Genomic DNA, 27,238 nt, shown 5'->3' with positions numbered 1-27,238 from the left:
TAATTCTCCCCAAGTTCCATCAGAGAAAACTCTGGTGCCAGATTCTCCCTCCTGGTTCCAGGGGCCCTGGGTGACTCCTTATGCCCATTCAACAACTAGGACACAGAGGTCAGGGGGACATTCCTGTGGCCCCAGGTGTCCATCTCTGTCTGGCTTGACCATGCCCTGCTGAGGATGAGGCCAGGGCCAGAGATAGTGAGGTGGCCAGGGAAGGGGGAAAGGGCCGAGGGCAGCCCAGAGTGGTGATTCCACTTGTTCGCAAGACCATGGCTCCCTGCTCCATCCACCATTCCACGGATCTGCTGCCACTGCCTCTGAATGCTGCTGCTGCTGCTGCTGCTGCTGCTGCTGCTGCTTCCACTTCCTGGCCTCAGCCTGCACCAGCACAGGTGAGTGAAGGATCTGCCCTTTGGGGACTCAGGAGTCCTGCAGGACTCCTCCAGCTCTTTTCCGGGGTGCCCAATCCTGCATTCCTTCCATGGGGCCCAGGAGCTCTATTTCCCCAGCCCTGCCTTGGGGCCCCCACTCACTCACCCTTCCCAGGGCCTAGGTATCTCTCAGCCTCACCAGGGTCTAGGAGCCCTCCCCACACTTTATAACCTCCTCCTGCCATCCGCAGCCCTCCCTGCTACTGGCCTGTGGTCCTGTGAGCTGCCCTTCACTCCATCCATCCTTGGAGACCGAGATGGCACCCGAAGTGGGGGGCATTGGAGGATGGGAGAAAAATGGGCAGAGGGAGCTGAGCCTGAGGGTAGGGGAAGCACATATTGTCTTTTGCTCACCCACCCCAGGATCACCCTTGAAGGGTTCCCTCTGTAGTTACTTACTTCTGAGGTGCACAGACACACACATGCACAGAGAAAGAAACAGACACCACAAGCACAGATACACACAGACATGGAACCACCCACAGCATCATCTGGGACTCAGGTATAGGGCTCATGGACAGGCTCACAGACAGACCCAGACTGCAGACATAGCCAATGACACCCTGAGAGGAATACACACACACACACACACACACACACACACACACACACACACACAGATACACACAGAGGGATACACACACACACAAAGGGGTACACACACTCCTTCAGGGTCACATGAAATAGCCCCATGAAACAACCTCAACACACACTGGACACACACACACACACACACACACACACGGAAAACACACACACATACACATACAGGTATGATCAGGAACACCAAAAGGAGCCACAGATTCACACACATGCAACCAATACACACACAGACAGGAAACACAGATGCATACAGATACTCCCTCAGGGATACATGTGACCCAACAATATAATATAGCCACAGACAGAGAATTACACAGCAAACATACCCTCATTCAGAGACACAGACACAGATACACATGCATACACAGAAGACTCTCGGGTAGTCGAAAGGCAGAAAACTCATGTCCACAGTCACTATACCCACAGACACAGAACTCACAGGGGCACAATGCAGATTACACACACACACACACACACACACACACACACACACACACACCGTCCAGGACAGCTCTGGCACTCCAGTGGAGGCCACGACAAGAAGAAGGGGTGCACAGACTCTGGCATGACCTGCCCATCTCAGTTGTCATTGAAGGGGTGTTTTCATGGATCCAACCCACTGCTGGGCACCTGCCCCATGTCAGTGCCTTATTGAGGGTTGTGCCTAGGCCTAGACTCCAGAGAGTGGCCAGGGTATGGTGGCCACAGGGATAGGGGCACAGGGTAGGGACAGGGTACACTTAGGTGAGAGTGCTTCATGGGGCCAGATCAAGTGAGGTGAGTCTCCCCAGGACCCTTGGGGTGTGTCAGAGTGGGCTGTGCCCTCTCCCACAACAATAGCACTAATGGCATCATCAGGACTAGTATATGACAGCATTATGGTCACCACACAGATGAATGGCCGTCATCCTGAGTTGGAGGAGCCGGGCTGTGACCTTGCTGCCTGGTTTGGCTCATCTTCTGTACAGGGTGACCTGGAGCAAAGCTGGGTTGTGGTGCCAAGCATCTCCGTGGCCTCTCCTCCCTCTGGAGTCTCCAGGCCCCAGCTTCCCCTCTCCCAACGTCCCCTCCCAGACCCAAGTCAGCAGTGAGCCTTTTCTCTGCCTGGGTACAGCCTTCCCTGTGAGGGCTCTGAGCCCGGTTCCCCATCTGTGCAAGGGGTTGGAGATGGTACCGACCACTGGGTCCTGAGAGATGATGTCTGCAAAGGAAAAGGCTTAGCACAGGCCTGAAACTGGAGGGAACTGTGGTTTCCACCTGTGTTACCTTTAACAGCTGGGCAAATATAAGGCACCAGACTGGGAAGGCACATGCCTCATGGAGGTGATGACACTGATATCCACTAGTGCTCAGCACGTGGCTTTCTCTTGTCCTCAGCGCAGTTCTGGACACCGGCATGGCCACTCCCATTTTACTGAAGGACACCAGCCCAGGGTCACACAGCTGGTAAGCAGCAGAGTTGGATCTCACTAGGCTCCTGGCCCTACCCCCAGGGACCACGAAGGACTCCCCAGATGGGAGGCTGACTTTGGCTTTGGGGACACTTCCTCACCTCCATGAATGATCTCACTTGTTCAAGGCCCCCACACTCTGTTAACTGCTTCTTCTTTCCCTGATCCCTGCTGCAGTTATACTCGGGATGACCCTGGCCATGCTTCATGGAATTCCCTAGGCCCCCTTATAGTCAGGGCCCTCTCTCCCATTCACTTTTAGGCCAGTCGGACTCTACCTCTTCTGTAGCTGGTCTCTCCTTGAGACCAGGAGACCAGGACAGCCCAACACTGGGGCTCATTAGGCAGGCAGCAGCATCTAAACGAAATTGAACACTATTGGGTTTTTACACCTGTTCTGGTTTGGTTTTGCTTGTTTTGTATGGTTTCTTTGTATTTAGGTATTTAGCAGTGCCAGAATGGGTCCTGTTACAATACATTTACATAAAAATAAAAGCGAGGGGGTTCAGAGCAATGATTTTCAGCTGCCTTGGGCCTGAATGAGTTGGGGAAACATTGTGTCAATCATGTAGGGAACTATTTAGGAAGCTCAGCTCAGGACAGGGCCCAGGAGAGATGATCACAGTGGGTTTGTCTAGTCACCTGGGTCCCTGGCCCCTGCCCACCTGCTTGGCCCTCCCTGCCCAGCACAGCTGGTGCTGCCAACAATCTGGGTGTTGTCCCAGGTCCCTCAGGAGGGAAGCTGATGAACTATTTTTCTTAGAATGCTCTCATTCCTGGAGACCTCAGGAGATCCCATGTGAGTCAGTTGAATTCTCCCCCTGTAAGGTTCATAATGTACAGCCCATGTTAATCGGTCAGAGGGTCACACAGATAAGTGACAGATCTACCACTGTTTGTGGTGTTAAAATGTCTAGGTCAATTAGAGCTGACGTGGGGACCAGACAATCTTCTCACACCAATATTCCAGGATATTCCAGGCCAGGAGACATTTTTGATTACATTTTTATCATGCTCCTATCATTTAGTTCAAATATAGCTCTTTTTCTTTGGGATTTCTTGATTCATCTTCTACTTCTAGAGGAACTTCTCAATTTCTAAGCATATGGGAATTTCTAGTTACCTCTTTATTAGTGATTTCTAGCACATTGTATTACCAAAACATGCTTTGTGTGATTTCCTTCCTCTGAAATCATTTCATTCCTTTGAAATTTCCCTTATGGCCATAATAAATAGGGTGAATTTTTGTAACTGTATCCTCTGTGCCTAAAGTGAATGTGTCCTCTACAGTGTTATGTACATGTGGACACATATATGGATATAGCTGTGGGATTCAGATGGTTTGCTATCAAGATCTCTATCTTATGGATGTTCTATCTGCTTTGACTTGCTGAGAAAGGGTTAAACCTTCCTGTCTGCTTGCGTATTTGATTGTTCTTGCAGTTCTGTCCTCCTTTGCTTTCTCTGTTGTTCAGCTATTGCCCATGGGAGATGGGAGTTCAGAAAGGAAGGAGAGAACACTCAGAAGAGGTGACAGGGAGCTGGGCTGGGAGGGCCCAGAAACCAGAAGGCTGGCCAAGTTTCCAGAGAGGAACTGTTGTTGGGATGGCACGTGGTGGTGCACCAGGCGGGAAGCGGCTTTTTAAAAATGAGGTCACATGGGGTGTCCATATTGCTCTACCAGGGGTGAGAGCAGCTGATTGGCCGAGAGAGAGTATAAAGGTTCTGGGTTGCTAAGGCAACACCCAGACAGTCTGGTGAGGCCTTGGAAGAAGAAGGATCTTCCTCTGCTCCACCTGCTCCTGAGAGTCCAGTTAACCTGCTGTTTGTGTCCTGCTCACCTAGTGATTTACTGACCTGCTGACCTACTAACCTGTGTGAACCCTCCCCCCTCCCCTCTTATACTTGATCTGATCCTGGTCCTGTCCCTGACCCCCTTCTTCTCCTGACATACCCCTTCCTTAACCCCACCCCGTTTTTATACACCTCCCCCCTTTCCCACCCCTCCCCACTCCTCCCTTGCCCACCTACACCCCATCCCCCGTCTCCACCTCCTGCCTGGAACCCTAGAATCCCCTTAAAGGACCAGGACAGGAAGGTGCAGAGGCTGTTTTTCTGGCTCCTTGTGTTTGGGTGTCCCAGTTACCCAAACACAAATGTGAGTAAACATGGGACATTGGTGGATTCTTCCTTCCAATATATTGGGTTCTTTCACACTGTGGTTAAACAACAGCTTTTCCATGGGGCTTTTGATAGGACCTTCAGAAGAACTTCATTTCTTCCTGAAGACTGAGGACCACAGGACAGGTTTCTCCACCAGCCAGAAGTGGTTGTGGCTACAGCTGTCCACATCAAGTTCTGGGTCCTGTCTGTGCTGCTTGGTCCAGAAAGAGCAACGTTGACAGGATGTAAACCCAAACATAGTAGGTTTATAGTGTCAAGAAGGAAAGATTTGTGAAGATACTAAAAAAGCTATTGAGCTAATTGACTTAAATAGGTGTTTCTATGATGTGTGAATTATTTCATTGAAGTTGTTTTTAAAAATGTCAAGAACTCTTATTTAATAGGAACTATGGGTATTAGACTGGCTCCTGGAAGCCCTGTTAAGACCCTGCTTCAAGCTTTGTAAGCTTAGGGTCCATCTTATACGTAGTTCATTTTCCTATCAGCACATTGTTCATATTTGTGAAGTTTGGTAGCCCTGGCAACAGTGGTAACTGGAGCATTGGTGTTGGTACTAGAGTGTTAAAAAGTGAAATGTCTTTGAGCTCTGTGCTTCCTGGTTTGTTGACTTTTAGCAACTTCTGAATCATCCCTTTGCCTCTGGTCTTGGAGGCTGCCCCCAGGGACTCTGTGTCCAACTGTGTTGATAGGAGCCTCCTAAGCCCAGCAGAAACTAAGTGGCTGCATCTTGCTTGGACATTTACAATAGGAAAATCACTAGGAGTGACATGATCAGGAAGTGAGTGAATTGTTGTCCTTTCTTTAGCTAAGTATGTGCAGAGTGTTGATTTATTCAAAGCAAGAAGGGTTCTGAATGTCCTTAGGATTGTCCCAAATATAATGAAATACCTGGTTCCCAGTGTGACTATTTCACTCTTTCATTGAAAAGCAAAACTTGTACCCCTAGGAGAGTGAGAGAGGCAGACAGACAGACAGGGAACACCATAGACATAAGTAGATTTCTTTAGATTGACATGTACCAGATCCTTAGAGTAGGATCAGGAAAGTTCCATTAGTCAGGAATAACCCTTGCATTGAGGCAGGATCATTCCACATGAATGCCCCAATCTAAATAGAATCTATTCTCTTTCCTTTGAGACTATGAAGAAGGAAAATTCTTGATTGTCTTTATTAAGATTTTTCCCCTGTACCTAGGCTGCCTCTCAGAGATCAGCTCGTTCCCTACATCATCTCTGAATTCTTCCATAAACTAACTTGTCTTGCATTTCCCACCTCCACCTACTCATGGCCATTGACTGTGAGAACCTAGCATTACTGGCCCCATTGGATCTAATCTAGTTAAGAAGCAGCAACTGATATCAGCAGCCAGACAGTGGCCAGATGCACCAAGAGTGCCCATGTCTGAAGATGTTTTACCTTCGTGACAAGATGGCCTCTGTCCTTGGTGCATTTGAGCCCCATGACCAACTATTGTGCTGACAGCTACTGCTTTCTTTCAGACAGTGTCTACTCAAAGACAGTGTATATTTCCCACCATTACACATTTTCATGACCTCATCTCTGAGAGCTGAATACAAAAATGTTATAGATTTCAGAGGCTACTTTCTAGACAGGTTTATGTGCCAAAATTAAGCTTGGTATGTGAATTAGTATGAATTGCATCACGAGTGTTTTGGTCCTAAAAGACTTCTAAGTCCAATTTTTGTAGAATGGTATGTGTTCTGCTCTTTTGGTGACCATATCCAGGAATTTTGTAATCTTTTAGAAATGAATTTTCAGAGTTGCTGTCGATTAATTTTGGCACAATACCATGAAATAGAAATATGAATTCCTTTCATTGGCTATTTGGAGATGTGTGTTCAAGTAACTTAAAATCCCACAGATATTATCAAAATATACAAGATCACCTGATTATGCAAATCTTTATGTACCTCAGAAATCTGACATCTTGAGCTATGATTCAGAATCAAGTGAACATTGAAAGAAAACATCAAGAAGTGAACAATAATGTGTAATTTATTTATTTTTTGGAATAATAATCCCATATTATTATGATAACAGCTGCCCATCTCTCTCAGATATATCTGTATCTGTAAACCTCTTTCTATAGAGCAATCTCATTTGTATCTCTAGTACATTTTTTGTTTTTCTTTCTCCCATTCTTCCATGAATTTGGGGCATATTTTGGAGATGTTCCAAAGGATTTTATCCACATAGTTCATGAATGTACAATAGAACTCATTGACTTCTTATCTACTATAAATTTGCATTTTCTTACTTTTTCTGTTTTACATTGGCTTATAAATTCTTACTATTAAAACACAGTTGCAATGTGTTTGTCAGCAAAGTAAAATTTCTAAGTGTTGTCTATTTTTCCTACAGCTTCAGTGTCATATAATTTGTATATAATAACAACACCTTTTTAAAGAACATAGTTTGTTGATATTGGACATATGTAAGCAACAATGAGACCATCACCACAGTAAGATAGCAAACACAGTAATCACCCCCAAAAGTTTGTTCCTGCTCCTTTGTAAGCCATCTTTCCTCTTGATCCTCTATGAGGAGACATTTGAGAGGTGTGCTTATAACTTCCTGGAGGCTGGTAGAGGGTTCATAAAGATGATTCTTTGTGACAGATATATTGTAAATATCTTTAAGAATCCTCATTGTCTCCAATATTATCTCAGCCTGTCCATATTTTGCCTGACCATTTCCCCCTTGGCTCTGATGTGTTTGAAATTCTGTGGAAACATAACATTAATACTGCCTCCATGGGAACTTGTGCTTGTCTAATATACCTCTGGAGAACTGTTTTCACTGTGAGTATACTAAAGTACCTTATAGATAGAATTGTAGTCATAAGTAAGCAGAAAATATTATAGCCACAGGACCTTTTATATGCACTCAGTATTATAAATTTCCCTTTACTACATTCAATTTTCATTATCATTTAGATTGAAATACTTTACAATTTTTGTAGAAATGTCTTCTTTGACCTATATGGGCTTTTTAAAAAATTCAACTGTAATTAACATACAGTGTAATATTAGTTTCATGTGTTCAATATGATTCAGTGATTTCATGCACTTGTCAGTTGCTCATCATAGTGTACTCTTGATCTACTTCTCTTTCACCCATCCCCCCACCCGACTCCTCTCTAATCCATGTGTTTTTGAGAAGCTTGTTGTTTAATCTCATTTTTTGGTCATTCTCCAACTAATAACTTTGTTCTTGATGTCTAGTTTGAGCCATCTGTGGTCTGAGTACATTGTATGATTTTGTTTGCTTTGTTCAGATCTCTCTGTGACATCTCAAGTACCTGCTATAATTTTACAATGTCTTCAGGGAATGACTCTGGTCAAGGAAGCACTTTTTGCACTTTCTGGAAATGTTTGTGGTAATTTATGTTGCTGCTTGTGTGTTTTCTCTAGCCATCTCCCACTTCCTTTCTGATTTGAAAACCTTTGTTGGTGGTGATGTGGGAAAAATGATAGGACCTGATTTGGTGGCATTGTCAGTTCAGGAAATAGCTGAATGTATAAGACATTTCTACAGTGTTTCTGGTGAGTCAGAGGCATATTTTAGTCCCAAGATTTTGCCTTTACTTTTGTTTTGTCTGAAACTCTGAAACAGAGTGATCCTGGACTTTATTATGGTTATTGGACTTTACAAAAAATAATTGCAAGTAAATGGAACATTAGTTATTAATTTAAAATAAGTGTCATTTCCATCATTGAAGATTGGTAGTTTTGTATCTGTTTAATAGAATGGAAACATAACTTTTCGTCAAAAATAAGATATCTACCTTAATTCTCTTCCTTAGAAATGGTTGTTGAAATATCACCAAGTAGAAAAGAAATTCTTTCTATAGTTTGTTATAGTTCTAAGTTTTTATTATACTAGGCCATGGCTACATTTTTCTAGAATGTCTCCTGAGGCAGAGGAAATAAAAACAAAATTAAATTATTGGGACTATATCAAAATAAATAGCTCCTGCTCAGCAATGGAAACAAATAACAAAACTGAAAGACAACTTACTAAATGGGAAAAGATATTTGCAAATGACATAACTGATAAAGGGTTAGTACCCAAAATATATGAAGAAATTATACAACTCAACAGCCAGAAAACAAATAATACAATTTACAAATGGGCCGAAGTCCTGAATAGGCATTTCCACAAAGAAGATGGCCAACAGACAGATGAACAGATGCTCAACATCATTCGTGGTCAGGGAAATGCAAATCAAAATTACAATGTGATATCACCTTACACCTGTCAGAATGGCTAAAATCAAAAGACAAGAAAAAACTAGTGTTGGCAAGGATGTGGAGAAAAAGGAACCCTCATGCACTTTTGGTGGGAATGCAAATTGCTGCAGCCATTTTGAAAAACAGTATGGAATTTCCTCAGATAATTGAAAATAGAACTAACCTATGAGGCAGTGATTGCACTACTAGGTATTTACCCAAAGGATACAGAACAACAACAACAAAAAACTACTACTAAAGGATATATGCACCCCTGTGTTTACTGCAGCATTATTTATAATAGCCAAATTATGGAAGCAGCCCAAGTGTCCATCCATAGATGAATGGATAAAGAAGAGGTGACATCTATATCTATATCTGTATATCTATATCTATATATCTACACACACACACACAAACACACACACACACAAATATTATTCAGCCATAAAAAGGAATGATATCTTGCCATTTGCAACAACATGGGTTGATAGAGAGGATATGATGCTAAGTGAAAGGTAAATACCATATAATTTCACTCATGTGGAATTTAAGAAACAAAACAAATGAACAAAGGGGAAAAAAGAGAGATGTACCAAAAAACAGATTCCTAATTTTAGAGAATAAAGTGATGGTTACCAGAGGGGAGGTGGGTGGGGTGATGGGAGAAGTGGGTGATGGGGATTAAAGAGTACACTTTCCATGACAAACCCTGAGTAATGTACAGCATTGTTGAATCACTATATGTGCACCTGAATCGAATGTAACACTGTATATTAACGATACTAGAATTGCAAAACTTAAAATATAATTTATTTTGCTGAACCACACCTTTATTATAATACCACATTGGATTATGATTTTGACTTTTTGTCACGAGCTATACTTTTATAAAAAATATTGTTTCTACATCAAATTTAATTTTGTTTATCACTCATCTAGGTAAAGACTCGAGTATATGAAGGTAACATTTCAGGCTTCTATCTTCCTTGTAATCTTTTCTTTTTAAATCTTTTTAAAAAAAGATTCAAAAGCCTGATGCAGGGCTTGATCTCACAAACTATGAGATCATGACCTGAACCAAAATCAAGAGTCAGATGCTCAACCCAGGTGCCCTGTAATCTTTTCTTAATACAGCGTTCAATGTGGTTTCTAATTCAGCTAGAGGTAAAGACATTGATTTATCTGGTCTAGTTAGCCCGTTAACTCTTTACAGTTAGGATGTTTGCATCCTAAGCGACAGCACAGATTGAGTTGCCCCCCAGCTGAGACAGGTGACCAGGTAGAAAAAAAATCAGATAATTAGGGAGAAGTGGATGAGTTTAATTCTGGACAGAAATGTTTAAGAAGCCAGTGACAGGAGTATTTTGGCATGACCTACCTGTTGTGGGAAATGTACAGATTAAGGCACTATCTGAGCCTGTCAAGAAGCTCAAGGCTTAGAGAAGAAGTCAGATATTGTCAGGCTGAGTGTGTGTCACTAGAGAGGTTTAAAACATGTGTTATGAGTCCTGGGTGGAGGGAGCCTCTAATGCTAGTGGAGAGTGAGTGAAAGTGAGCAATATGCAAAATGGGGCTAATGGATTGTGTATGGGCTTCATGGACTTTGCTGATTAAGTGACTTGGCACATAGTGGGTCCTCAAATGCTGGTGTTACTATGGGGAATACAACACTGCTGGTATAGAGAAGGGTGACCTCAGGGCAGCAGAGCTCTCACATTATACAGATAGAAGGTAAGTTTGTAGTTTGGGACCGAATAGAATTAAACACCTATCAGAAGACTCTGGAGTCCTGGGCTCTGTTCTAGGTGCTTTCCATGTGCTATCTACGTGTGAGGTGAGTGTTTCCTGCATGGTGTTTACCAGTAATGCAGGTGGTAATGTTTACATCTTTGGCTTTCACCACCTTGTGATTTGGGGAGATGAGGAGTTATCCAGGGTCCTATCCACTACGTAGTAAAGCTGAGATTTTACCCAAGTGTGTTTGATTCCAAGACCATACCCACCTGAGCATCCTGCCCTGGTTCTCATGAAGGGACCCTGTGGAGCAGCAGAAAGACATTGGAGGCCTCTGAGTGCCAAGCGACATTTAGAATAATTTCTCTCTCAGTATTTCTTTAAATGTTTATTTACATATTTTGAGAGAAACTGTGTGCGTGAGTGGGGGAGGGGCAGAGAGAGAGGGAATGAGAGAGAATCCCAAGCAGGATCCATGCTGTCAACATAGAGCCTTACATGGGGCTCAATCTCACCAACCGTAAGATCATGACCTGAGCCAAAATCAACCAACTAGGCGCCCAGGCGCCCACCTCTCTTGTTATTGTTAATTAATTAACTAATTAATTAATCTATTTATTTAAAAGACTTACTTCTTTTTGAGAAACAGAGTGTAAGTGGGGAGGGAGCAGAGGGAGAGAGGGACAGAAGACCCAAAATGGGCTCTATGTTGACAGCAGTGAGCCTGATGTGGGACTCGAACTCATCAGCAGTAAGATAATGACCTGAGCTGAAGTTGGATCTCAACTGACTGAGCCACCCAGGTGCCTCTTTCGTTATTTTTAAAGGGTGGGTGAAGGTGGGGGAAAACCTGGAAGAAATTAGGTGGGTGATTTTTTCTTTTTGACTTTTGTTTTTAAAGTAATTGCACTGATTTGTTTATTTGATCATGAAGGACGGAATATATGTATGTAGGATACTTGACTTTTCTTCATTTCTCCTCTGGTGATGTCAGCACAGTTTGAACTGTTCATAATTCTAAGACGAATGTTGCTTAATGATGGGATATTAGGGGGCTCCTGGGTGACTCGGTCGGTTGTGCATCTGACTTCTGATTTTGGCTCAGGTAATGATTGCAGGGTCATGGGATCAAGCCCTGTGTTGGACTCCACATTGAGCATGGAGTCTGCTTAGGATTCTCTCTCTCTCCCTCTACCCATCACCCACTCATGTGGTCTCTCTCTCTAAAAGAAAAAGAAATAGAGAGAGAGAGAGAGAGAGAGAGAGAGAGAGAGAGAGAGAGAAAGGAGAGAAAAAGAGAAAGAAAAATAAAATGCCACTAATTAAAACTTGCTTTCTTCAGGGACCACAGTAATGCCAAATGTTTTATGTGACCACAGTGCCAGATCATGTGACTTTGGTGTTGACACAGTGGGTAATTTGATTTTACTGGTTTTGGTACTAATCTTAAGAGATTGCTTTTTATCTTTTTGGTTAATTTAGATCAAATTTATGAGAAGATTAAGTACTCCATGAAGAAAAATGCAAACCTTGCAGAAAAAATATCCATTTGTGAACAGAAGGTATAATCATCCTTCCCACCCCCCTGCCTTTTTTTTTTTTCATTTTCATGATTTCACCTTGAATTGTGTTCACTTCTGGTTCACTGATTTTGCTGTCTCCTCTTTCATCCTGATGTCCCGTTTCATTCCATTCTATACCAGGCTAAATTCAAAGCAATCATCACATATGTAAAATACCACATTCTTTATTTCTGTAATGACTTACCCACCAGAGGCAGGTTTTTATGTCACCATAATTAATATTTTTGAATTCTGAATCTTCTGTTACATATTTGTGTAGATCAATGGAGCAAAGAAATGTGCTCAAGAAACCATGTGGCAAAATAAGTTTCCCTCTTACGAGGCACATAGATGAAGATAAAAATCCCTTCTTTGCCCTGGGGCACCAGGACCTGGGTGGCTCATTCAGTTAACCATCCAACTCTTGGTTTCAACTCAGATCCTGATCTCATGGTTCATGAGTTCAAGCCCTGCATCGGGCTCTGTGCTGACTGTGGGGAGTCTGCTTGGAGTCAGCCTGCTTGGGATTCTCTCCGTCTCTCTCTGTCCCTCCCCTGCACATTTGCTCTCTCTCTCTCAAAAAAAAAAAGTATTAAAATCCCTTCTTTGTCCTTTAAAAATGGAAGTAAAAGTAATGAATAAGTATTCCTGATGACTATATGTTTTGTTGAAGAATAACAGTGAGACACTTGAGCACACTAATGAATTTTTTAATGATATCATTCAAAGTGTGCATGATTTGTGGTAAATCAGAATGTCAAGAATTGGGACTTCCTGAGTGTTTTGCTACTGAGAGTTAGCATAATTTGATGTTTGAGCCCTTTTGGCCATTGGATGAATTGAGCCCCTCAACCTTCCATGCTGTTCACTGCTGTTTCAAGCAGTAACAACACAGTGCCTAAATAAATAGGTTTTATTAATTATTTATTTATTATATTAAAAAAATAGCACTTTACTTAAGAGTTAGGCAGAATTTGTTTTCATAACCCTGGCTTAATTTTTATATCATTCAGTGCTGCTGGGAGAGAGCACTAGAAGGTTCTAGCCATGTTGAACAGTTATGTTCCTCTTAATGCAGAGCAGAGAGTTTTGAAAGTGAATCTGGTGACAATATTTATCTTCCATAAAGAAAAGTCACTCATTTGAACTGTTTGGCTTGAAAGATTTTACACTTTCTTCCCTTTTTCTTTGTTATCCAGTGACAGTCCCATTGTCTCAAAAGCAAGATAGTTGCTCTGAAAAATTTACACCTTCCACTATTCTCTTCACCCTTCATGTTTAAAAAAAAATTTTTTTTAACATTTATTTATTTTTGAGACAGAGAGAGACAGAGCATGAACAGGGGAGGGGCAGAGAGAGAGGGAGACACAGAATCTGAAACAGGCTCCAGGCTCTGAGCTGTCAGCACAGAGCCCGACGCGGGGCTTGAACTCACGGACCGCGAAATCATGACCTGAGCCGAAGTTGGCCGCTTAACTGACTGAGCCACCCAGGCGCCCCAGATTCACCCTTCATTTTTTTAATGTGTCTCACTTTTCTCTTTGGCCCAAACTGGATCGACTGTTTTTAATGATACAGGGACTGACTGTGGGGTATGTTCTATTGACAATGCTTCTTTGTGACACATTGTCCAGGGTTTGTTTGGAAAGCCTAGTACACATTTTGTTTCTATCCTACTTGCAAGCTGGGGAAAGAAAAACCTACAAAGAACTTGAAAGGTGCTATTTTAGTAAACACTTCAGAAGTTTCAGAAGTAAATTCCCTCTACTTCCTGCAGGATTTCCATTGTACACTTTAGCTTTGAAGGAAAACAAATCTTTCATGCCTTAGAACATTAGATTTATATGTTATCTACTGAGTGATCTTCTTGGGACCCAAGTCACTAAAGAGAGGGTTTTGCTTAGGTTCACCTCCCCCTTAATGAAATTCAGATCAGCGAAGTGAAACGGAAGGCTGAAGAACATCCTGTGCAGAAACAAAATGCTCAGCTTAAGATCTGAAAGAATCAGGTAACAAAATTTACTATCAAACGTTATATAAACCAGAGAATTGAACATCATTACTTCCTTTTTAAGTTTCTCTTCTTTAATTGTGGTAAAATACATACATTAGAAAGTTTCCCATCATAAACATTTAAGTGTACATTTTAGTAGTGCTAAGTACATTCACATTCTTCTATAATCATTACATCTTTCTCAAATCTGTCTTAAAGTCAGGAGATACCAGTGCATGCATCAAGGATTTGATGCAGGGAGTCTTCACATCTAATAAATGTAACCTGGAATAGGTGTTGCTTGGAGGGAAGAAAACTGCATTTAGTAGAATGAGTTTGTTCTGGCAAGGTAAAAAGTGGCTTCCTGCCTTTGGAATTCTGTCCTTTCTCCTCTCCCCCCTCACGGCCACACTCATGAGAACAGATGCACACACAGAAGTAAACTGTTTTATGCTTGACAGGCAGCAAAAGGGAACAGGGAGACAACTGTGATACATTGAGATGTGTGGAAGGGGCAAAGGAAGCCGAATGGGAAACGCGGAAGAAGAATGTAGATGTTCTTGATGGAATATGTAGACGAAGACAGAAGCTCACAGAAGAGTGAGACTTTCAGGAGTTAATTGTTACAAACACTGTTGTAAGAACAAATGTGTGAGACAATGGGGATAATTATACTTTCTTTGAGCACATTTAACACCAACTATACTTTTACCATAGTAATCAGTAAAGAATTGTGTTTCTCCCTTCTGCCTTTATTTCTGTGATCTGCATCTTCCTTCACTTTGTGGAAACCTCAGGGTTCATTTTCATTGTCCTTTACATTTCAGTCCCATCATAGCAACATGAGTGCCATATGTCTATAATTTTTTGTTAAACTCTAGACATTGGATAGGAAATATTTGGAGAAGAATTCAGGTGTACTATGATGGTATCTTGCTGCGGATGAGATGGGAGTTTATGTCTGGTAGATCAGGGGCACCAGCAGTACTGAATCCTGTGAACTCAGTTTTCCTTCCTTTTCCCTTCCCTTCCCTTCCCTTCCCTTCCCTTCCCTTCCCTTCCCTTCCCTTCCCTTCCCTTCCCTTCCCTTCCCTGCAATCCTTTTCTGGAAGACAATATTCTGAAGGTGGGCCAATTCACATAATTTTCTTTCCATCAGTGTATTTTGCATTCTTCTCAACTGGTGTCTTTGAGGCAGGTGTCAGGAGTTCCCTTGTGAACTGTAGAAATTTCCAGTAGGTCATTGTACAGTGTGAATGACACCATGTCCAAGAAAGATGTCTCTATGGCAATGTCATGGCTCCAGCCTTGATTGAAAATTCAGGGCTCTTGGGAGAAACCAGACAAGTCAGGAACCCCTGCTTCATCCTTATGTGCTTGTGATGAGCTGGTCAGGCTTCGTTTTGTACATTGAAAAGAAATACGCTTATGCAGTCCCAATCACAGGAGCCTGAGCCTGGGAGGGCACTTAGTGCATCTCATGTGGGCTTTTTTATATTTATGTGATGTATTGATGAGTAGGAATAGAGAGCTGTGAAGAGAAGCTCAGAGTTTCCAAAGACTTGCCAGCATGCTGGAGTTTGAGTTTGTTTAGTCCCTTAATGGGGGGGGGGGCATCAATGCTTCCCCGGTTGTGTTTGTGGATCTGTACATTTATGGGGAAAGGGAGAGGGGACATTTGAGTCCTGCCTTCAGATTTGGGGGAGAGAAGAAAGGCAGAATTTTACATGGGCTACCAGGTAATCTATGTTTCTTTCCCCTCATAGGAAGCTGGGACTGAAAGAGCGGGAGCAGGTGGAAGGGGAGAAGCAGCTGTCAGCCGCAGAGGAGACACTGAAATTAGCTGCAGAAGAGCTATGGAACTACAAGTGAGTTCAGCTCCTACCAGCAGCTCACACACGTCCATTGGATTATCTTGAAACTTTGTACAGGGTTTAGACCCAAGTAGCATACAAATCTATACAAATATTCAGGAGACATTTATTTTTATAGAGACTTCAAGAGGAATGTGACATTTTCCAGATGTTAAGTTAAAAATATTCTAAACCAGTTAAGCCACTAAAGATTTCCTGATCCCCAATGTTGGCCAGACTGTGTGGAAATGTGGTTCCCGCACATGTTTCTGGAGGTGCTAGAAATTGTCACAAACCTCAGGAAGCAGTTTGGTGGAGGACGAATCACATGGACAAGTATGACCATCCCATTTTAGAGACCCACTTGTTGCAGCCGTGAGAAATTGGTAAGGATATAAGGGAAAGAAGACTTGAACTTCATGATGAAAGATACTCATTGCAGGATTAGGGAGCTGTCGCCACTGGTAAGGAGACCATGTCAACGCAGAGCCCCACAGGCATTAAATAATAAATCCAAGCTGATGTAGCGATGGCTTTGAGTTTTCTGTACTCTTCCTCCTCATGTGAAATGTGTCTTATATGATTGGATCGTGTGTATGAGAGTTCAGTTCTTATAATGGGAACCTGGGCCAATTAACGTCATGGTGCTTCATCTGATGAAAGCAATTGCACTCCCAGGAGAAGAGTAGAAGAGACACAAGAACAGCTGCAGCAGTCAGAGCTCACCTTCGGACACCAGGTAGCCTGTACGCTGCCCAGTAGTTCCTGAGTCCTCCAGCACCTAATGCCGATGATCATAATGGGACACTGAATCCCTCCACATGGGTTTTTATTGATGTGCTGACTCTTTCAGATTGCTCTTTGTGAGAAAGTGTCTCAGGACAACTGGGTAAGAATGTTTTTCTCTCCTCCTCTTGTGTGTACTCTGCCACAGCTGAACGTGGATGTGTTTCTCCCCGCTCAGGGCTTGTGAGCTGGAGAAGGTGATGGCAGAGCAGAGCAGGGAGGTTGCCTACTTGAAATGCAGGTACAGGATTTTGACATATTTCTTTTAAGGGTATTGTGAGGTTTTTAAAAAGGCTAAACTGTTTGGTGTCCAGTGGGGGCCTGGGTGTGGTAACTCTTAGTGAAACGGATTCATCTCGATCTTCAAGACTGGAAGTCATCCACAAACAGAGGCTTCCAGAGGAATCCAGGAGGCACAAACCAATGGCAGCAGGACCTGACAGAGAGATACCTCCATGGAGAGGTAAGGAGCACGTTGTGAAATGCAGCAGCTTAACTTCTGGGGCAACATCCACACAATCGGTTTCTTGTTCCAGTGGGTACAATTGTTCTGTCTCCTGCAAACAGTCCCAAGTGGTTACTAGAGGGCACAGGTTGTCTCACAGTGGTGACAGGACACTGTTTCCCTCAGATGCCCCCAGCCAGCAGGGCTCTTTGGGTCTGTCCTTTGTGAGTGGTGGAGCTCACGCCCCTCCACCGACTGTGGGCCCCCCTGCAACCTCCCAGTTACACTTAACTGGAGAGTGGGTGCTAGAACAGATGTGGGTCATCCCCCCCTTCCACCTTGAGGCAATGTTGAAGGCTTTTTCTTTTGTTTCACATGAATAACATGAACAACAGCAAGAATTGTAGGCTGTATGTCCTGATGAGCTTCCTTGATTTGGCTTTTGGATAAATACTCCATAGAAAACATGCTTTCTATAAAGAAAGCAGACATTTGTTTCCTCTGTTTGGAGTCCCTTTATTCTTTAAAAAGTTTTTTGTGTGTATTGTGAACTATAGTACCCTATTAGTAAAGTAAATCCTTGTGAAATTTCACTCCTCTAATGTTATTTTATTAGTGTAACTCTAAAACTTTGCAGGTCGTTCCACATGGAATTAACCTTTCCTTTCCTCATTAGTATAGTATTAGTCTCGTCAAGGCAATTTCTGTTCATGAATACTTACATAATCCCTTGTCAGATACATAAGGCAAATGATATATACAGTAACACAGTTGAAAAATCCCACCCATGCCTTGTAGAAAAGGACAGGTTGCTGTTCATGCTGACGGTTTACTGACATTATCCTAAACCATTCTTATTTTAATTTTTAATCTGTGATAAATTGTCATTTCCCATGATGTGTATTAGGAAACCCTTATTTTAGTGTTGATTTCCAATGAATTGAGCCCTGAACTGTCCATAGTTGGTTGATTATCAAGTATCCAACCAAGGCCTTCTGGTGCCTTCCTCAAGGGTCCCCTGAGTCCCAAGGGGTCACCTGTGCCTTGTGGGAAACCCTCTGTCTCTGGTAAGGGACCTGATTATAGGAAGCAGTGTAAAATGGTGGAGGAAGGCATGGAAGGTTTTTTTTTTTTTTTTTCCATCCAGTCTATGCAAGTCAGAATAAACCTCCACCCCTTCTTTGGCCTCTATCAAATGCAGAACCTGGTGCAGCTTCTGTGAAGAACAAGAATTCTGTCCTTACTATGGACACAGGGAAGGTCAAAGTAAACGCTGTGACCATTTTCAGTTGTAATTCTGTCTCTGGAATCTTTTAACTCTTTATACAGCACTCTCTCCGGGTCGTGTCTCTAGTTTGTGTATTTTGAGATATTTCTATGGTGTTATTTACTTTACAAAGAGTAAAACTCTTTCCCAAGAGCCTAAGGGCCTCTCTGTTCTTAGCTTGTCATCTTTGTGGTGCCTCCAGAAGCCATAAGTGCTTAGAGGCTGAGGACCACAGGGCAGTCACTGTGTGTGTGTGTGTGGAAATAACATGAGGAGGATGACTCCTCACTCTACCCTTATGTCTCCTGGCCTGGCTCACTTCTTCCAGACCTCTTTTCATGGGAATGTACCTGGAAACTGAAACAGAATTACTGTTGTTATTTTACCCCTTTTCTGTCCAGAGTTAGTCATTAACCTGTTTAGAACATTGATTGTAATCTTCACTAAGTGAAAAACATGAAAAGCCCAACTTTCTGAGGAGTGCTTAGCAATCTTAAATGCTCTTATTCAAAGTTCATCTTTTTCTAACTTTAATAATTCATCAGTTGTCCCATCTCTTTTTGAAACGTGCTTTTGTACAGTCACTACAGCTGTTTAAGCAGTCAACATATTATGAATTATCAGGAAGGACATATTTGCAGTAGAAAAAGTACACTGGAACTGAAGGAATAAAGAGTGAAAGTCAGGTCTGATGTGCCGGTTTCTGGAAAAGAGCTGATGCCATGTTCATGTAACCAGGTTCTATTATGGCCTGTGTAGCTGTCATAGCTGGCATCTTCTCTTCATACGTTATCTGTATTTTCCACCTTGATATCAGAACATATTCATTTCAATTGTCATTTCAAATTCCAAACATATTTTTCCATGGGACAAAATTAGCCTGTATGTCATAGTGTATGTAAAATTTGTCATTACCTGTGAATTCACATATATCTATAACTTTTCTTAACTAACTCCTGCATTGTTCATGCAGAAAACACTTTCCCAATTTCCCTGAGGGCTCTAGGATGCCATCTCCCCATAGATCTTTGTGCCTTAGGACAGCAGGTCCAGAGAGGGAGCCAGGTGAGCAGAGGCTGCCAGCAAGACCTTGCAGGCAGAGCTGGTATCAACTCCTGCTTCACATTTTGCAAGCCTTTTGACCCTCATTCCTCTTAGAACCTGTTTGCTTACATTTAGAGCAGGTGGCCATACTTACCTTGCAGAGTTCTGAGAATCAGAGCTCAGTCATGAAAGGCCTGTAGAAGGTTCTCTCATGAGTCACTGGGGTTAAACCACTCACAAGAATTAACTGGAGATGGATTAAAGATTTAAATGGATGATATGAAATCATAATTCCCCTTACTTATTTCTGCTCTTAATATGCCAAAATGGAACTATTGAGGTGGTGAAGGGCTGAGCAGAGAGTAGTCCTGGAAATAGATGCCTGTGTGTGTAGAACAAACTTGCTTTAGTAGTCCAGAATTATCTCTCTGATCCTCTACAGCCGGCCACTTCCTTCCTACATTTGGAGGCACAGCCAGTACCATGCATGCTGCCAGAAATTTACTGTCTTGGCTCCTCAAACTCCTAGAAGCTCTAGGAGGGACCCAGTGGGAAGGGTGGGGTTTTGTGGCACTAATCCTGCCTTATTGAAACCAGGAGGAAGGGAAGGAGATAGGCACTGTTTCTGCTTCATTGGGGTTCAGCTATGTTGGTGTCAGTGTTGGATTTTTCATCTTTTACACTAACATATCTCAAAAGTTTAATTCCTGTCCAGCAGGTCAATGTGGCTTCAAGAAAATTTCATTTCCCAGAGGTGCCCTCCATTCTGTACCCCATGGGCTGCCCTTTATCTCCATTCATAGGCTATCGGCCACCCACCCCTTCTGCACCCTGGTGGCCTCTGGGACCTTACCCTCTACCTCCACCTCCACCATTTGGTAAGATGATATGAATAGTAGAAGTTGACTTATAAAACATTTTTCATCTTTTTTCTTGTTGAGTATTTTGTAGAAGATGCAGTGATGGCACCACAGGTCTTTCAGGTCAGCTGGACTGAGGACATTATAACATTCTCTAAGTTTCTCAGGACATGCATGAAATGGGCTGTCATTTCCACATAGTGAGCTGGGAAGCACATGTCTCTTATACAGAAGAAACAGGCCTTGTATAGCTGACATACATACCACTTCTTATGATGTAACTTGTAGAGACCATGTGTTGGGCTCACTGAGGGATGAGACATACCCCTAACTTTATTTCTAGCTAGTTGAGATCTGTTGCTTGATCAGTTATGAAAACACCTGAACCAGGGTCCTGTGGAAATGTCCTCAAGGGACAGGGTCAGATCTTTTCTCTTGACTATAATATTAGTCTAAGTACATTTTTATTTGAAATTAGTTATGTGATACTTACTCACATATGGAAGGCAGCCTATAGATAAGCTGAAAGATTGAACAATTCACCTGGAGCCAGAAGAAACACACTCATGCTCTTTTGTTGAGGATTTATTGATGTTATCTACCAATTGACACTCTTATTTTAATTTTTATCTGTAATGAGATGGTGAGTCATTGCCCCTAATGTATATTGAGAAATGGTTGTTTTGGTGACGATTTCCAGATTTGTATTTGAGCTGACCTGTCGATAATTATTTCACTAGTTATGAACCAGGGCCCTATGATTTCTTGATTAAGATGATGGGGTGGATCTCCCCCTTATCGTTGGGGTCACCTGAGACTTGTGGGATATTCTCTGCCTTTCCTTATGGTCCTGAGTGTGGAGAAAAGTTTAAGATGTCACAAAATGTGGTGTTTGTTTGAATTCTGCAGTGTCTACTGAAATTTAAAAAAAAACCTCCACTCCTTCCAGAGCCTTTAGCCAATCCAGAAGCTGGTGTCGCTCCCATAAGTCACAACAAGCACTTTACCAAAAATGCTGAAAAGGACAAGGTAAATGCTGGGGCCATTTTCAGTTGTAAGTCTGTCAGGAAACCCTCATTTGCAGTACAGCATGATGTGGCCTCTTCCCTGTTTTGTGTGTTGTGTGATATGTCTGCCTGTTTCTATTTTCCAAAGGCATAGCCTTAACCCAAGAGTCTACAGGCTTCTCTCTTTTCAGCCTGTCATCATTTTCTGGTACGTTTAGTAGCCAAAGGAACTTAGAGATTGAGGACCTTATGGCTTTTCCCATGTGTTGTGGAAATAACACCAGGAAGATACACTGCAGTCCATACTAAAGTATCTAGGCTTGTTGACTCCTACTATACTGCCTCTCTATGGGATCAGTGTTGTTGTTATTTTCCTCTTTCTGGTTATGTGATTAGCATGTTAAGACTATTTGTTAACTGGGAATTCGAAAAGATGTCTCTCCATTTTTATATTGTGTGTCTTGTATAGTTCAGAATGGTCTTAGACAAAGTCATTGTCATAACTCACCACCTTCACATCTTTGTTGGTATATGAGCTGTTTGGAATCCTTTTTTTTTTTTTTCAATATATGAAATTTATTGTCAAATTGGTTTCCATACAACACCCAGTGCTCATCCCAAAAGGTGCCCTCCTCAATGGAATCCTTTTAAGCTGTATCTTAGGTAAATATATTCTGAACACAAGTTCATATGAACAGGTTCTGTTGTGTCTCCAGTCAGTGTTAGAGCTGACACATCCCTAGGAATTTATACCAATATCAAAATACATTTTCATTAATTCTGTTACATGAATTTCTGCCTCTTTTTTTTTCCATAGGATGTATTACTCTGTGTCTTCTAGTGTGTTCAAAATCAAAATTCCTTATGAATTCAGGTAAACACATGTGGGCTTAGTAGTCATTGATAAGTAATATGTTCCTCACAGCAAATACTTTCTCAGTTTCCTGCAAGACTCCAGGCATCTCCAACTCCCCAGTGGCCTCTTGGTCCTTTGAAAGCACTTCTAAAGAGGGGGAAGACGTCTTTCTCAGGGAGGGAAGCAGAGCAGGCAAAGTGAGGGGCTGGCAGGCAGAACTTTCCCCCAGTAGTAGCTGTGATTTCGTGTGCAGAGAATCAGGTGTTTATTTGCACTCAATTTTTTTTGTGTTTGGAATATGCCAAAACCAGAGCTTCTATAGTCACTGTAGTGGAGGGATGCAGGGTGATCCTGGACATAGATGTCTGACAGTCTGGAATATGCTACTTCATTAGACTGGAATTACTTCTTTGATTCCTCTAAGATGGCATCATTTTGTTCTACATTCTAAGACATGGGCAGGGACGTGTGGTGACCGTAGTTTAACCTGCAGCATTTATTTGCCTAAGCTGTAGGCGGTACCCAGTGGGAGAGATGGGGTTTTCAGGTACTGATGCTACTCCCTTGGATCCTGGTGGCTGAGAAGTTGGCAGGTGCTGACATATTCTTCTCTGGGTTTCAGCTGCTTTTGGTATTGGTTCTCTTGTCTGCTATATGCACATAGCTGTCACTTCTGTTCTGCAGGGCAGCGTGGATCCATGGGGACCTCCTCTGTTAACTGGAAGATTCTGCACACCCTACCCTAGAGGTCCCCCCATGGGCTCTAGGGCATGTCCACCTCCTGAACCTTGGTGGCCCTGGGGACCACCCCGGACCTCTCTACCTACAGCGTGTGGTAAGATGATCTGAGCAGTATGAGTTGACTTGCAAAGCACCTTCATCTAATTTTTGTTGTTGTTGAGTCTTGGACAAGGTTCAGAGGTGGTACCACAGACCATTGCAATGCGAGGGAAAAGCGTTTGCCGCCATAACCACATTCCTTGAGTTTCTCTTGATCGACATATCATCTTTGTGTCATTTCCCACACCCTGTGTTGGTACAGGTGTCTCTTGTGGAGATGGAATGGGGCTGTATACACAAAAGCAGACATAGGGCTTCAGCAGATGTGTGCTGTACACAGTCCATGTGCTGGGCTATGGGAGGCATGAGGCTCAGCCTAAGGTGTATCTGTCCAGGTGAGCCACCAGCCATCCGTAGTTGTTTGATGAGTTATGAAAACACCTGAACCAGGGCGTTTATGGGTCTTCATCAAGGTTTAAGGGGTGATTCTCCCCTTTGCCTTGGGATCACCTGAAGCATGTGGGGCTACCCTCTGCATGTGCCTTGGGATCTGACTGGGCCAAAGAGTTTAAGATGCTTGAGGAATGAGGGGAGGGTTTGTTTTTTTAATCTCTGCACAATCTCCTCAAATCAGAATAAACCTCCATCCCTTCTAGGGCCTTTTGCAGATCCCGAAGTTGCTCCTGTGAGTGAGAACAACACAGACTCTACCAAAAGGGCCAAGAAGGATAAGGTAAACGCCATGGCCGTTTTCAGTAAAACTCTTCTGGGAAACTCTCATTTTTCTGTTCAGTGCTCTCTCCTGGCACTGTGTCTGTTTTGTGTGTTGTATGATACGTCTGCTTGTTTTTCTTATTTTCCAAATGCACAACCTTAACCCAAGTGTCTATGGGCTTCTCTATTTTCTGCCTGTCAACTCCTTATAGTAAGTTTAGAAGCCAAACGTATTTAGAGGTGAGGACCTTAGGACTTTTCCAGTGTGTTCCTGGAAATAACCCAAGTAGGATGACCCCACACTCCACCTGGAAGTCTCCTGGCATGCCTCATATTTCCTGGACCTCCTCAATGTGGAATCATTGCTCTTGCTGTTTCTTCCTTTCCTGTTTCTGTCTAGGGGATTAACGTGTTCACAAAATCTAAGGTTATCCTTATGGTTCGAAAATGCAAACTGCCTTCACTCCAACTTAGATTTTTGTTGTGTCATTGAGAGTGGTCTTAGACAAACTAAATTTCATACCCATCACCCTTCAGCCTTTTTTTTTTTTTGGTGAATGTGCTGTCCAGAATCACTTCAGGTGTGCCCTGGGTGTAAATACTCTGAACTATTTTTGTGACATATTTGTCCTTGAAACATGCACTGGAATATGAGTGGTGAAGAAGAGAAAATCCATAATTACCTGCATTGTAATTCCGCACTGTGTCCTTTATTTGGGTTCCCATGAGCAGGTTCTCTTGTGTCCTGGGTCACTCTTACAGGTGGAACATGGACATTTACAGCAGAAACAAATGTGCATTTGTGATAATTCTGTTATTTAGAATTTCAGCTCATTTTTCTAAAGGACACAATTACCTTGCAAATTGTACTGTACTTAAACTGAGAAGTACTTCTGAATTAAAATGAATTAGCTAAGCTTAACTAACATGTATAGATCGGTAGCATGTTTCTCTAAGAATATGCATCCAGATGTTTTTCAGGACCTCAGGATCCCCACCCCTCTATGTGTCTCTGTGCCCGTGGATAGCACTTCTAGACAGGAGAAGACCCCATTGTCGGGAGAGAAGCAGATTGGGCACAGGCGGGGGCTTAGAGGCAGAGCTTTGAGCCACGAGGGCTATTATTCCATGTGTGGAGCCTGGGATTGTCATTCCTTCCCATTCAGAAGTTCTTCACTTACGAATAAGCAGCCTCTGTGGTGGAAGAGGATGAGAGGTGGCGGGTGATCCTGGACTTAGATGCCTTCCTATTGGGAATATGCTATTTTGTTAATTTGGCATTCACACCATAAATCCACTAGGACAAGAGCCCTTGCTGTTCTACATTTGCAGACATGTGAGGACACTAGGTTATCCCCATAGCATCCATTACCCACCCCAAAAGCTGTAAGTGGAACCCAAAGTATGGGTAGAGGCTCCCTGGCACTGATGCTGCCCTCTTGGAACCTGGTGGGGGGAAAGCTGGCCGGAGATGAGCACTGCTTCTTTGGGTTTCCACTTTTTGCTGGTGTTGATGCTCTGTTCTGTCCTATGAACACAGCATTCGTTTCTGTTCTGCAGGCCATTATGTATGCAAGAGGGCCTGGTCCTTTCCCAGGATGGCCTTGCAGGCCCTACCACATGGACCACCCTTCATCACCAGCCAAGGGCTGTGACCACCTCCCCCTCCTCCACCAGCTCTTCCACCTACTCCATTTGGTAAGATGACCTGAGCTGGATGAGTGACTGGTAAAGCACATGCATCTTCTTCATGAAAGACTTGGTGGGAATGATGTAATGATGGTTCTGAGTCTTGGCAACCCACCTTCAAAGCTGGCTAAGGACACTGTAACATATCTCAAGTTTCTCAGGACTTACATACAATGGGCTGTGTCATTTCCCTGTAATGAGGTGAGCTATAGGTTTCTCTTGTCGAAAAGAAAGAGGATGTTTACACAAAGGCAGAGGTATCAGAGGTACTGGTGTGTTTTTTACAGACACAATGTTGTGGGTTCTGTGAAGGATGAGGTGCACCCCTAAATTTAGGTGCCTCAGGTGTCCTGTGTGAAATGGGTCACATGCGTTATATGACACAGACCTTGTGATCACCATAATGGAAGCACCAGTGAAGGAATGGGGGAAACTTGAATCACACAGGAATAGAAGGAAAGTTGTGGAAGGTAAGCAGAGTTTGAGGAGGTGTGGAGGAGAGGCTGTTGGGGACAGTAGGTTGGAGTTGGAAGCCATTCCTGGCAGGGCCCACAGCCTGGGCAGGGAGCTTGAGGACAGCATGAGATCTGCAAAGAACTGCTTCATGGGTGCAAGCACAGTGTACAATGCAGTCATCATCTCCAAAATGTCAACGTTACCGCAGTGCACATAGTTCATAATCTAAATACAGTTTGTTGTTTCCCTTGGGTTTCTGAAAGGTCTGGACACGTATGAAAGAATGTGCTGGAGATTTGGGAAATTAAACTTGGTCCTAGGAAATGCCTAAGTTTGTGTGTCTCAGTGAGACTAAAGGTGATGACAGGTTGTAGATCAGCTGAGCGGCTTCCTTGGCCTTCAGCCTGAGTCAGACTCTTAGTGGGGATTCAGGGTTGACCAGAAGCCGCCCCTGCTGGACTCCTGTCACCACACACCTGCATCTGCTGTCATCACCCTGCCTGCAAGTTTGCATCTCCGAAACTTCCCTCACAATATCCTGAGGCTTTGCCTGTGTTCCTGCTGTCTCATCCCTAATACCAGCTCCCAGTGGGGCCATCTCAGATCCTCAGCTTTGTTATCTGAGAAACAGGGATAGTGTTGGGTTCTGAGATCAGTATGATGAAGAGGTGACAACCACATAAGGAATTTGTAAAATAAATGGGATGAGTGGGCACTCACCCTCCTCAGTGTGTAAATGAAGGTATCTCCACACAGAAGCTCATCAAGAGATGTTCATTCAATTCCATTAAACTAAGAGTATAATGCCTGAGGCTGAGAGATTGGCAATCCCTGTTTCAAAAGATACAGCAAAGACCCCTGTGTTTTCCCTATTAGAATCCAGGCCCTACCTCACACAGGAGGAAAAGATAACTATGAGAAAGTGTACATTCAGGGATCTATATCTCAGACCTGAAGACAATCATCTTCCATTACTGGTAGACACACAGATGCAGCCACACAATTAAGTGTTCGTCCAAGGTATATTTTCAAGGACAAAACACATAGAGGAGAACAGAAGATCCCATTGCTATAACCCAAAATCTCTTTGCCTTTCAGGACAACTTGAAGTTTGAAGAGGACCCTAAACTGTGACCAATAGGCTGTGGCGATGTGATATATTGAGAAAAGTTGTCTGATACGCGTATTTGAATGAATCCTTTCCCTGACCATTCCTGTCCCCTCTATTTTGTGTGTCCTCTTTTCCTGTAATAAACCCATCATAGTTCTG

General features: G+C 43.0%; 1 protein-coding gene across 2 annotated transcripts; it reads left to right on the top strand.

Moving 5' to 3' along the window:
* Positions 1-78: 78 nt before the first annotated feature.
* On the top strand, positions 79-27,238 carry LOC105261315 (basic proline-rich protein-like). Of its 2 annotated transcripts, XM_045048163.1 has the most exons (11): positions 79-389; positions 2,409-2,477; positions 15,978-16,079; positions 17,029-17,091; positions 17,219-17,313; positions 20,410-20,484; positions 21,416-21,495; positions 23,014-23,164; positions 23,766-23,842; positions 25,384-25,521; positions 27,067-27,238. In XM_045048163.1, exons 1-11 carry the CDS (start codon positions 319-321, stop codon positions 27,100-27,102), a joined length of 957 nt encoding a protein of 318 aa, XP_044904098.1. In that variant the 5' UTR covers positions 79-318; the 3' UTR covers positions 27,103-27,238. The 2 variants fall into 2 exon arrangements, with proteins under 2 accessions (XP_044904098.1, XP_044904099.1); XM_045048164.1 differs by lacking the exon at positions 25,384-25,521.

The sequence above is a fragment of the Felis catus genome, chromosome E3, assembly GCF_018350175.1.
Source record: "Felis catus isolate Fca126 chromosome E3, F.catus_Fca126_mat1.0, whole genome shotgun sequence".
NCBI lineage: Eukaryota > Metazoa > Chordata > Mammalia > Carnivora > Felidae > Felis > Felis catus.
The sequence above is the reverse complement of the archived record's forward strand: the minus strand, read 5'-3'. Positions and strand labels throughout refer to the sequence as shown.

What these genes read in the sequence shown, in the direction of transcription:
- LOC105261315 (XM_045048163.1), top strand. Translation starts at nt 319, where the DNA reads ATGCTGCTGCTGCTGCTGCTGCTGCTGCTGCTGCTGCTTCCACTTCCT. An exon ending in AGCCCAGGGTCACACAGCTG is followed by an intron (nt 2,478 to 15,977) that starts GTAAGCAGCAGA and finishes TTCCCCTCATAG; the next exon opens with GAAGCTGGGACTGAAAGAGC. An exon ending in AAAGGGCCAAGAAGGATAAG is followed by an intron (nt 23,843 to 25,383) that starts GTAAACGCCATG and finishes TCTGTTCTGCAG; the next exon opens with GCCATTATGTATGCAAGAGG.